This window comes from Oryctolagus cuniculus, chromosome 2 (assembly GCF_051225735.1).
Source record: "Oryctolagus cuniculus isolate XC-2025 breed Fujian yellow rabbit chromosome 2, ASM5122573v1, whole genome shotgun sequence".
Lineage (NCBI taxonomy): Eukaryota > Metazoa > Chordata > Mammalia > Lagomorpha > Leporidae > Oryctolagus > Oryctolagus cuniculus.
In genome coordinates this window covers 82,836,674-82,849,090 of record NC_142868.1, presented here as the reverse complement: position 1 = coordinate 82,849,090, position 12,417 = coordinate 82,836,674, and the positions used below count along the sequence as shown (strand labels likewise).

Sequence of the window (12,417 nt, the reverse complement as noted above, 5' to 3'; positions counted from 1 at the left end):
CTGGCCCATGTGATGGATAAGGCTGGTGAAATCATTGGTCTGGCCCTGCCAAAGCAACTGCAGGTGGGACTCAAAATCCAATGAAACTACGGCAGGCTAATTTTTTTAAGTTGATAATTTTATATAGCCTGTGGGTGGCAGGGGCCCAAACACTTGGGCCATCTTATGCTGCCTTCCCAGGCACATTAGCAAGGAGCTAGGTCAGAAGTGGAGCAGCTGGGACTTGAACCAATGCTCATAAAAGATGTTGGCTTCACAGGCAGCGGCTCAAGCCACTGTGCTACAACATCAGCTCCAGATGGAATACCTTTGTGAAAATCTGCTGTGCTTTTTTTTTTTTTTTTTAATTTGACAGGTTAGACAGTAAGAGAGAGAGAGACAGAGAGAAAGATCTTCCTTTCATTGGTTCACCCCCCAAATGGCCGCTACGGCCGGAGCTACACCGATCCGAAGCCAGGAGCCAGGTGCTTCCTCCCGGTCTCCCATGCGGGTGCAGGGCTCAAGGACTTGGGCCATCCTCCACTGCCCTCCCGGGCCACAGCAGAGAGCTGGACTGGAAGAGGAGCAACCGGGACTAGAACTCGGCGCCCATATGGGATGCAGGTGCCACAGGCAGAGGATTAACCAAGTGAGCCACTGCGCTGGCCCTGTTATGCTTGTTAATTGCTGCATCAAATCTCCTTCCCAATTGCTAAACTGTTATCAAAATTTTAATCATGGTAATTTTAGTCTTTTGTCATCCACAGTTCTTGTTCTTCCCTGGAAACATGTACAATCAGAAAAGATGCTAAAAAAATTTGTAAATACAGATTTCTGACAAAGATCAGTAGACTAATGAAAAATTTCTAGAACTCTGTGAAAAAAAAATAACAGATTCATGGAGATTAGATAAGACAAGAATTACACAATAAACTGGTAAAATCTGTGAGTTTCCTTGTATTTTACTTAAAATATTATTAATTAGTTTAAAAAAATTTTTAATGTATTTGAAAGCAGAGCTACAGGGGTTGGGGGTCTCCTGACTTCTTTCCTGACTGAGAGAGAGAGAGAGAGAGAGAGAGAGAGAGATCTTCCATCAGCTGCTTCTCTCCTCAAATGGCCCCAACGGCCAGGGCTGGGCCAGACCAAAACCAGGAGTCTCCCATACAAGTGCAGGGGCCCAAGCACTTGGGCCACATTTTGCTGCCTTCCCAGGCATATTAGCAAGGAGCTGGATTGGAAATAGAGCAGCCAGCCTTGAACCGGTGCCCATATAGGATGCCGGCATTGCAGGAGGTGACTTAACCTACTATGCCACAATGCATAAGTATAGTTGTTAATTCTATACTTAAGTGTTCTGTCTTCTAGACTTCAAGAAATTTTTTCTTATGTTTACTAGGGTTTTCAGCATTTTGGTAAAGTATGCTTTTGTGAACAAATATAAAACATTTACCTTATTTTCCTCACAAAATATCAAGTAGTATTTTTGGTGGCTATTTTTGGGGGGTTGGCAATGTGATTAATTGCATGAATTCATATAGAATCTTTTCTCATCATAATAGAATACAATTTGAAAAATTTGGCGTATTGGGCCGGCTCCGTGGCTCACTTGGTTAATCCTCTGCCTGCGGCTCCGGCATCCCACTTGGGCACTGGTTCTAGTCCCAGCTGCTCCTCTTCCAGTCCAGCTCTCTGCTGTGGCCCGGGAGGACAGTGTAGGATGGATCAAGTGCTTGGGGCCCTGCACTGGCATGGGAGACCAAGAAGCACCTGGCTCCTGGCTTCGGATCGGTGTAGCTCCGGCCATAGCGGCCATTTGGGGGGTGAACCAATGGAAGGAAGACCTTTCTCTCTGTCTCTCTTTCTCACTGTCTAATTCTATCTGTCAAATAAATTTTAAAAAATTGGATATCAAAAAATATCCACAGAATGCCTGAATTCGAGGGCTTCCAGCCTTGCAGTGACAAATTGCCAATTCTTGGCAGATCTTAACATTTAATAGATTTGGTACTATACTTAAAAAATAAGTCTGTGTTGGTTAGGCTTCCTAACTTTGGGAGCTTTCTAAATCTGAGATGACGACATGGTTAATCAACTTTTCTTGCTGTACTTATGCAAACAGTCAACGATGATATGCCTGCTATTAGTGCATGATTCTGTTCATTGTTTTTTAAGACACAAACCTGGATTACTGTTCTCTTGTTGGTTTTGGACTTTATGCCTGTTGCCTGACAGAATTCTACAGAAGTACAACGCCCAGCAAGATAATGCTAGCCCCGCATTTTGAAATGATGACTTTTGCCCACACAGCTGATAAAGTTAAATTTAACAATGGATTCCAGGAAAAGTTAGCCTAAGAATCCCTCCTTCCAAAACTCCTTTGTTGCTCAAGTGTGGTTAAAAGTTGTGTGTGTGTGTGTGTTTAACAATTAAACCCAACATATCTTTTTTAATTAATTAATTTGACAGGCAGAGTTACAGAGAAAGAAGGAGAAACTGAAAGAGATCTTCCAACCACTGGTTCACTCCCCAGATGGTCTTGATGGCCGGAGCTAGGCCAATCTGAAGCCTGAAGCCAGGAGCTCCTTCTGGGTCGCCCACGTGGGTACAGGGGCCCAGAGACTTCAGCCATCCTCTGCTGCTTTCGCAGGCAAATCAGCAGAGTCAGATGGGAAGTAAGTGGAGTAGCTGAGCCTCAAACTGGTGCCCATACGGGATATGGCAGCTTACCCCACTGGGCCACAGCGCTGGCCTCATAAAAGGATTTTTGACACTAACCCTTGGTTGTCAGTCATTTCCTCTCCAGTATGGGACAAGATCAGGCCAACAACCACAAGTCAATCCTAGCAATAAGGGGCAAATAGAATCTAAACACAGGGAGACTGATCAGCAATGTTTTCGAAATAAGATGACAAAGGGGGAATGTAAAAGTTAAGATGGAGTCACTGGTGTCAACCCTAAGCTAAAATACATAAAGCTGAAAGGTTATAAAGAAGGGGTTCTCATCTCAAAAGACTACCAAGGGGCCAGCCCTGTGGTCTAGCAGGTGGGCCCACTGCCTGAGGCTCTGGCAACCCATATGGGCGCCGGTGCAAGTCCTGGCTACTCCACTTGCGATCCAGCTCTCTGCTATGACCTGGAAAAGCAGTAGAAGATGGCCCAGGTGCTTGGGCTCCTGCACCCACATGGGAGACCCGGAAGAAGCTCCTGGCTCCTGGCTTCAGATTGGCCCAGCTCTAGCCATTGCAGTCATTTGGGGAGTGAACCAGTAGACAAAGGATCTCTCTTCTCTCTCTCTGACTTTTCTTTTTTTTAACTCTTTCAAATAAACAAATGAATATTAAATAAAAATAAAATGACTCTACCAGAGCTACAGAGGGCCATGATTTCAAGAGAACGATGCCCGCTAGGTATGACTGGTATCCTCACACCTCACCCCAGGATCTATATAAAGCACCCACACTGGGATTGCCACACTGAGAAAGAGCTCTTTGACTACTGCGCTCCTTTGTACACATGAGGTAAGGATTAGGACCCAGAGTATGGACTCAAAATCTGAGAAAAAGGAAATGCCAGATGGCATATTTTTCAGAGAATCTGGATATTAGCATCCATGGCTGCCTGCCTTGTCTGAGGACAGTCGTGGCCACCTGTGATGTGTTTGTTGCAAGAGGCAAAGCAGTTCACTTGGGCAGCTTACCTCACCGTATGCAGCCTCTCGGAACAACAGGGAGATCGGGGGCTCCTTCCAGCCACCCGGGGAAATCCCACACCGAAACATTTGACAACCTAAATATTACTGTAAAAACCATCAGCTTTAAACCCAGCCACCATGCTTCTGAGCCCCTCTGGAGAACCCACATGTGACTGCTTACGGGTTGTTGAACGCTATATTCCCGCAAGTTGTACCTGACCAATGTCTCCTTGGAGACTCCAGTTCTGAGATATTCTTTGTAGATGGAAACAGTAGGAAAAGAAAAGGCTGAATATGTAGTAGCAACCTTCCAGGAAACTTTGAAAGGAAAAGCATTGCCACCAGGGACCTTGGCCCAAAAGGCTAAAGTCATAACCCTTTCATTGCTTTGTACCTTAGAAGAGGTAGGAGAGTGAGCATTCATACTAAGTATGCTTTTTCTGTATTATGTGCCTAGAGGGTTATTTAGAAGCAAAGAGGATTGTTCTTGTTAAATAATAAAGTTTATGTACTGAGGAAGGCAGTCCTCCAAACCACATGACTGCAACTTCAAACATCCTCACGGTCACCCAAGGGAGGATGTGTGCCCTCTTCACACAGGATGTTTTAATCACTCTGGGAACATCTGTCTAGCTCTCCAAGATATGCCCACCCACATCAGTGCTGTCTGACTCCACACTGAGCCTTAACCAATAGCTCTACACTTGGTTTGAGAATCAAAGTCCCTGGAGACAAACTACTGATCTTTCTGGTTTGCATTCTGGGTGTAGGAATATTAATACGTTGTTGCTTGAAATGATGAAAGACCTGCAAATCATGCAGACACTACCTCAGCCAAACCTCATCACGATGCAGACTCTCCTGAGTTGAACCTAATTTGAAAAGGGTTTTCCCAACTTCCTCTCTTCCAGAGAGGATGAGAGAGAGAGAGAGAGAGAGAGAGAGGGAGAGAGATTGATTTTCCATCTGCTTGTTCACTCCTCAAATAGCTGTAACCACCAGGGCTAGGCCAGGCTGAAAGCCAGGAACAGGCACTTATCCGGGTCTCCCATGTGGGTAGCAAACAAGAGCCCAAGCACTGGGCCATCTGCTGCTGCCTTCCCAGGTGCATCAGCAGGGAGCTGGATTGGAAGCAGAGCATCTGGGACTTGGTGCCTACACGGGATGCCAGCATGGCAGGAACCAGCTCAACCCACTGCGCCACAGTGCCAGGCCCCTCTCCTCCAGTCTTGAAACCTCCTACCATGCTCCATTTCAGCAAGAAGCAGCTAGAATGATCCATATACACCTCAAGATTGAGGAGAGAAAAGGAAAAGAGGGGACTGAAGTGGAGCTTCTTATCCGTAATGCCCCTGATGCTCACTTTATCAGGCCCTAGGTTTCATTCTTCTAAAGATAAACCCATTAAACTACAAAGTGGCAAAAGGGTAAGAGACCCTCCAGTTAACATCTCAATGGTAGTCTCAATTCTGAGAGCTTTTGCAAGAACACCTAGGCCCTGATCAATGAAACCAGTACCCAGTCTACCCCTAGCCCCACACAGGTTGGAGCCCACCTTTGTTATTTCAAAGGCAGCTTGCTGGTCTCTATCACTGACCAAAAGATGGCCACACACACTGGGGACCAACAGAAGGCCCACAGATGAACTGACCACACACCACTCACCCCTAACCTTGAACTCTGAGATTCACCACCTGTACTCCCCTGGGGAGTCTGGGATTTGCACATCATCTGCCTATGTCCTTGCCCTGCACTTGGCAACGAACACTGGGTGTCAGTGGGTCTTGCCAGAAGATCCAGTTTTGAAGTTCTATAGCAACTCCTCCCACCAGTTTCCAGGATGTTCAATAGCAGGGAGCCACGGGCTTCCATTCCCTGCGTTGGGCCTAGCTGTTCTCTGACCTCGACCTTCATTTCTTTGCCTCTAGGCATCTAAGCCTCACCCCTCCAGGTGCTTAGTCATGGTGAGCCTGGTGCTTGGTCATGATGAGGCTGTGCCAGCCTGGGCTAGACACTCATGTCCTTGTGGGCAATGGGCAAGGGATTGAGGCCTGTTAAGACACAAATTCAAGGCACCTAGGCTTTTTTTTGTGTGTAATTGGTAGTTCTAGATATTGCAAAGCTCACATCTTGGGGGATAACAATTCTTTAAAAATTCATTTATTTATTTGAAAGGCAGAGCGAGAAGCAGAGAGAAAGATCTTCCAGCTGCTGATTCACTCCCCAAATCCTGGCCAAGGGCAGGGGCTGGGCCAGGCCAGCCTGGAACCAGGAATTCTATCCGGGTGTCCCCCGTGGGCAGCACACGTACCAGCACTTGGGCTATTTTCCCCTGCCTTCCCAGGTGCGTTAGCAGGCTGCAGCTGGGCTTCCAGCCTGGCAATCCGATATGAGAGGCCCCTGTCCCGCGACTGTAACCGGCCCAGGACAACACGTTTGTGTCTCCACCTTTACTCTCTATACTTCTTTGGTGGACCACAAAAATCGTGCTTTTGATTCAACCCATTATGTCAATGCTTCTCACGCTACATGCTTTTATTAGAATCAGCAGAAGGCGGGAAAGTGTCCTTTAAAACGACACTTCCTGGGGGCGCGCCCCCCGGTTGGGGCCCAGGAATCAGCACCGCAGGCGCTCACCACACAGCCGTGCAGAAGCACCAACCCCGAAAATAACAGGGTGGGACGAACTTCTCTTCCCAGAGGCCACCACGCGCCTTCGGGGACCTCCGGGTGCCGGCGGCGTCCAGGTGCCCGGGGCGGAGAAAGCACGGGGCCCTGCAGCCGGGGCAGGTGCAGCCGGCCGAGCTGGCGGCAGGCGGACCGGGCAGCGCCCCGCCTCCCGGGGAGCCCCAGCCCCCAGCGCGCGCTCCCCCGCCCCCGCCGCGGGTGCTTAGTCACGGTGAGGCTGCGCCGGCCCGGGGTCCGCGGCCCCCGCCGCCGGGGACCCGCCCCCGGCCGCCACTTCCGCGTGCATGGCCCTGCTGCCCCGGGCCGTGAGCGCGCGCGCGGGACCCGGCCGGCTGTGTGTGGCGCGCGCCGCCTCCCTCCTCCCGCCGCCTTTAAGCGGCCCCGCCGGGGCCCTGCGCGCCCTCAGCCGCGCCATGGCGTGCGCACGGGAGCAGCGCCCGCCGCCGGCCGGCGTGACCGCATACGACTACCTGGTGATCGGGGGCGGCTCGGGCGGGCTGGCGAGCGCCCGGAGGGCGGCCGAGCTCGGCGCCAGGGCCGCCGTGGTGGAGAGCCACAAGCTGGGCGGCACTTGCGTAAGTACCAGGTCCTTCCAGGCTCGCGTCCCGCAGCCCTGCAGGCGCCCGGCCTCTCCGGGGACGGCTGGGGACTTCCCCACCGCGATCCTACCCAGCTGGGTGGGCGGCCCCCGCGCCGTGCCCTCCGCCTTCCCAGCCGGCCCCTGAGGTCCGAAGGACCCCGAGCAGATGGGACAAGTGTGTGTGGGGGGTGGGGTGGGGGCCTCTGTGCGGCCCGGCGCAGGTGCGACGTGCACGAAAGCCCTAGCTCGCTAAATGCCCAGCAGCATCCTCGTGGCTCCAGGTAGGAGGAAAGCATTGCATTCCATGCTTGACCTTGTGTAGGTGCATTTGGGAAAGCTGTGTAGGGGCGAGAGTGGCGGTGAGGGATGTGGAGCCTGGTCTCTCCTTCCAGAAGTGCACGAAGACTGATGGCCGTGGCTCGCAACCTGGGCTGCGCGTTCAGAACCACCCCAGGGGATAAGCTGTGCTGCGTGGGTTCAGCCCCCAGGGCGTCTGACTTACCTTGGTCTATGGTGTAGCCTGGGCTCGGGTTCAGAAGCTCCTGCAATCCTGTGAATTGCAGCCCTGCAGGGCTCACCATTGAGTGATTTCTCAGGCCTGTTGTTTCGCTTGCCTTTGGTGTTTTTTTTTTTTTTAATTTTTTTAAATTTAATTTAATTCTTTGAAAGGAAGAGTTAGAGAAAGAGAGGTGAAAGGAGGGAGAGAGAGAGGGAGCTTCAGTTGGTTCACTCCCCAAATGGCTGCAAGGAAGCCAGGAGCCTGGAACTCCATCCAGGGCTGCCACGTGGGGGGCAGGGACTCAGGCACTTGGGCCGTTTTCTTGGAAGCCCAGCAGCCGCCACGGTGTTGGTGGGACACAGCTGGCACTCACATGGGATGCTGGCACAACAGGTGGCTGCTTAACCTATGTGCCAGAACACTGGCCCAAAATAAGGTGTGTAAGTCTTGAGGCTGAAAAACTATAATCTTTTTTTTTATTTAAGATTTATTTACTTATTTGAAAGTCAGAGTTACACAGAGAGAGAAGGAGAGGCAGAGAGAGAGAGAGGTCTCCCATCCGCTGGTTCACTCCCCAATTGGCTGCAACCGTCAGAGCTGCGCTAATCTGAAGCCAGGAGCCAGGAGTTTCTTCCGGGTCTCCCATGCGGATGCAGGGGCCCAAGGACTTGGTCTATCTTCTACTGCTTTCCCAGGCCACAGCAAAGAGCTGGATAGGAAGTGGGGCAGCCGGGACTTGAACCACTGCAGGCAGCTGCTTTACCCACTATGCCACAGTGCTGGCCCTGAAAAACTATAATCTTTACAAATAAGTTTTGTTCCCATGGATTAAAAATATATATTATATTATTTATTTGAAAGAGAGAGGTGTTCCATCTGTTGGTTCATTCCCAAATGCCTACCACAACAGGGGCTAGGTCAGGTCAAAACCAGGAGATAGGGCCGGCGCCGTGGCTCACTAGGCTAATCCTGCGCCTTGCGGCGCCGGCACACCGGGTCCTACTCCCGGTCGGGGCGCCGGATTCTGTCCCGGTTGCCCCTCTTCCAGGCCAGCTCTCTACTGTGGCCAGGGAGTACAGTGGAGGATGGCCCCAGTGCTTGGGCCCTGCACCCCATGGGAGACCAGGAGAAGCACCTGGCTCCTGCCTTCGGATCAGCGCGATGCACCGCGGCGGCCATTGGAGGGTGAACCAACGGCAAAGGAAGATCTTTCTCTCTGTCTCTCTCACACTATCCACTCTGCCTGTCCAAAAAAAAAAAAAAAAAACAAAACCAGGAGATAGAAACTCATCAGGACCTCCCACATGGATGGTAGGAACTCAACTACTTGAGCCATGGCCACAGCCTCCCAGGGAGCTGGAGAGAAGAGCAGCAGGCCAGGGGTCTAACCCACACACTCTGATGTGGGGCACAAGTGCCTTAACTGGGCAGCTTAACGCCTAACTCCAGTGCTTTCTCCCCTCTACTTAACGTTGTAATGATGTTACATTAGGGCTGTTTTCCACCCGACTTTTGATTTTTCACTTACAGCTAAGGTTGTACAGTAAGCATTGAATATCAGAGAAGGGGTAAGACACAGTTTAGATGTGTTCAAGGATTCCAGTTACGTGGGCTATCCAGCTATCCACAGATGAAGTAATAAACTTACCATATACAGTGATATCCAAGCAAGTGTAGGGAAAATGGAAAATTTCTGAAGAACATCATTTCATTTGTTCATTTTTCATTTCCGGGGCAGGCAGAAAAGCACAGTAAGATTAAAGTTCCGGGGCCGGTGCTGTGGCTTAACGGGTAAAGCCTCTGCCTGCAGTGCCGGCATCCCATGTGGGGGCCGGTTCTAGTCCCAGCTGCTCCACTTAACATCCAGCTCTCTGCTATGGCCTGGGAAAGTAATAGAAGATGGCCCAAGTCCTTGGGCCCCTGCACCTGCATGGAGGACCCAGAGAAAGCTCCTGGCTCCTGGCTAAGGATAGGCACAGCTCTGGCCCTTGTGGCCAATTGGGGAGTGAACCAGCAGATAGAAGACCCTTCTCTCTCTCTCTCTCTCTTCTCTCTCTGTGTAACTGACTTTCAAGTAAATAAATAAATCTTAAAAAAAAAAAATTAAAGTCCCAGGGCCAGCACTATGGTGTGGTGGGTAAGGCTGCTGCCTGCAGTGCCAGTTTGAGTCCTGGCCGCTCCACCTCTGATCCAGCTCTCTGCTGTGGCCTGGGAAAGCAGTAGAAGATGGCCCAAGTCCTTGGGCCCCTGCACTCACATGGGAGACCCAGAAGAAGCTCCTGGCTTCGGATAGGCCTAGCTCCTGCCATGGCAGCCATTTGGGGAGTGAACCAGCGGGTAGAAGACCTCTTTCTCTCTGCCTCTGTATCTCTGTAACTCTTTACCTTTCGGATAAATAAACAAATCTTTTTTAAAAATGTGCAATATTATTGCTTTCTCAGGCCATTGCAGAGAGCTGGATCAGAAGTGGAGCAGCTGGGTGCCCATAAGGGATGCCGGCACTGCAGGTGGCAGCTTTACCTGCTACAGCCCAGCAACAGCCCCAGTATTCTCATTTTTAAAAAAGCTAGCCAGGGGCAGGTGTTTGGTGCAGTGACTTGGACACTACTGAGGATGCCCACATTCCTTATCAGAGTACCTGGGGTCATGTACCACTTCTTCCCTTCCAGCTGCCTGCTGATGTGCGCCGCGGGAGGCCGCAGGTGATGGCTCAAGTACTTGGGTTCCTGCCATCCGTGTTCCAAACTCTTCAGCTATTGTAGGCATTTGGGGAGTGAACCAGCACTTGGAAGATCTCTGTCCATCTGTCATTACATTTCCCAGGGTTTTTTTTTTTTTTTTTTTTTAAGATTTTATTTATTTATTTGAAAGAGCTACAGAGAAGAGAGAGCTCTTCCATCTGCTGGTTTACTCCCCGGTTGGCCCGGCCTGGGCCAAGCCTAAGCCAGGAGCTTCATCTGGGTCTCCCACAAGGGTGCAGGGTCCCAAGCACTTGGACCATTTTCTGCTGTTTTCCCAGGCACAGTAGTAGGGAGCTGGATCAGATGTGGAGCAGCTGGGACTCAAACGGGCGCCCATATGGGATGCCGGCATTGCAGATAGCGGCTTAACTCGCTGTGCCACAGCACCGGCCTTCCAAGGCTGTCTGTGTGGTGTGACCGCTTGCCTTGACTTTCTGATTCCTTGTTGGTTTTCCTTTTCCAGGGCGTTCCCCCTGTTCCCTCCTGTGATATGATAGTGTAGGCTCTTCGCTAGAAGACAAGCCTGAGTAGTTTCAAGATGAGTGACAGGTGTTGGTGCGTGGACTGAATGATCTGTCCCCTCCAATGTGAGGGTACTTGGAGGTGGGGCCGTTGGGAGGTGAGAGGTCTAGATGAGGTCACCGTAGTGGGCCTCATGCTGGGTTTCCATCAGAAGAGGAAGGGCCGTCAGAGCTCCATCTGTCCTGTGAAGACATAGGGGAGAGGGGAGCCCTTGCAGGGGTACAGTCTCCCAGTCCCCAGACTATGAGAAATAAATGTCTGCTGGGTAAGCCCCCTGGTGTGCGGTATTTTGCAAGACAGAGTTCATTTTTCTTTGACAGAATTCATAGCTTTGAGTCCAGCGCCGCAGCTCACTAGGCTAATCCTCCGCCTTGCGACGCCGGCACACCGGGTTCTAGTCCCAGATGGGGCGCCGGATTCTGTCCCGGTTGCCCCTCTTCCAGGCCAGCTCTCTGCTATGGCCAGGGAGTGCAGTGGAGGATGGCCCAAGTGCTTGGGCCCTGCACCCCATGGGAGACCAGGAGAAGCACCTGGCTCCTGCCATCAGATCAGCGTGGTGGGCCGGCCGCAGCGCAGTGGCCATTGCCAGGTGAACCAACGGCAAAGGAAGACTTTTCTCTCATTTCTCTCTCTCACTGTCCACTCTGCCTGTCAAAAAAAAAAAAAAAAAAAAAAAAAGAATTCATAGCTTTGAGACCCACAGTGGAGGCCAGGAGTTTTGAAGGTCAGATATACGATGATCTTGCCCCGTGGGGTGTGTGTGTGTGTGTGTGTGTGTGTGTGTGTGTGTTCAAAGCAGCAGAGGCAGGAGCTAGTTCCAGAGTCTGTGTACAACACAGGAAGGAGCATGTGCAAGTGGAGTGTCTTGATCCCACTTTTTTTTTTTTTTAAGAAAAGAGTTTATTGGGGCCGGCGCTGTGGCGTAGTGGGTAAAGCCTCTGCCTGCAGTGCCGGCATCCTATGTGGGCACTGGTTTGAGTCCCGGCTGCTCCACATCCAATCCAGCTCTCTGCTATGGCCTGGGGAAGCAATGGAGGATGACACAAATCCTTGGGCTCCTGCACCCGCGTGGAAGATCCGGAAGAAACTCCCGGCTCCTGGCTTTGGATCAGCTCGGCTCTGGCCGTCGTGGCCATTTGAGGAGTGAACTAGCAGATGGAAGACCTCTCCCTCTCTCTCTCTGCAACTCTGCCTTTCAAATAAATAAATAAATATTAAAAAAAGAAAATGCAGGTACACGAGATGACTTATTTTTAAAGACTTATTTATTTATTTGAAAGGAAGAGTTAGAGAGAGGCAGAAGCAGAGAGAGAGAAGTATTCCATCCACTGGTTCACCTCCCCTCCCCCCGCCCAAATAGCCACAATGGCCAGAGCTGGGCTGATCTGAAGCCGGGAGCCAGGAGCTTCTTCTGGGTCTCCCGTGTAGGTGCAGGGGTCCAAGGACTTGGACCATCTTTTGTTATTTTCCCAAGGCATAACGGAGAGCTGAATCAGAAGTGGAGCAGCAGGAACTCCAACCATTGCCCATATGGGATGCTGACCCTGCAGGTGGAGGCTTTACCTGCTATACCACAGCACCGGCCCCATGAGATGATCTTTGAATTTTCTTTGAAGTCTCCAAAAAGCCAAATACAGTGCCTCTCTTTAAGATTAGATGTAGGGGCGGCGCTATGGCACAGTTGGTTAATCCTCCACCTGTGGTGCTGGCATCC

At 51.0% G+C, this 12,417-nt stretch overlaps 2 protein-coding genes across 8 annotated transcripts in view; one reads left to right on the top strand and one right to left on the bottom strand.

Annotated features, from left to right (window-relative positions):
- Positions 1–7,686, bottom strand: part of UBXN8 (UBX domain protein 8) — a 52,401-nt gene extending 44,715 nt beyond the window's left edge. For 2 of the 7 annotated variants that reach the window (XM_089327321.1, XM_089327324.1), the window contains exon 1: positions 6,311–6,480. Coding sequence is in view for 2 of the 7 variants with exons in the window: in XM_089327320.1 (XP_089183446.1) it covers positions 7,444–7,522 (79 nt within the window). In the remaining 5 variants the exon portion in view is untranslated. Of the gene's footprint in view, positions 1–6,310; positions 6,484–7,443 lie in introns of those variants that run through there. The other 5 variants (XM_089327319.1, XM_089327320.1, XM_089327322.1 and 2 more) reach the window with 5 other exon arrangements.
- Positions 6,499–12,417, top strand: part of GSR (glutathione-disulfide reductase) — a 47,439-nt gene continuing 41,520 nt past the window's right edge. The window contains exon 1 of the mRNA XM_008252335.5: positions 6,499–6,936. Coding sequence (XP_008250557.3) covers positions 6,646–6,936 — 291 coding nt within the window. The 5' untranslated portion in view covers positions 6,499–6,645. The remainder of the gene's footprint in view (positions 6,937–12,417) is intronic.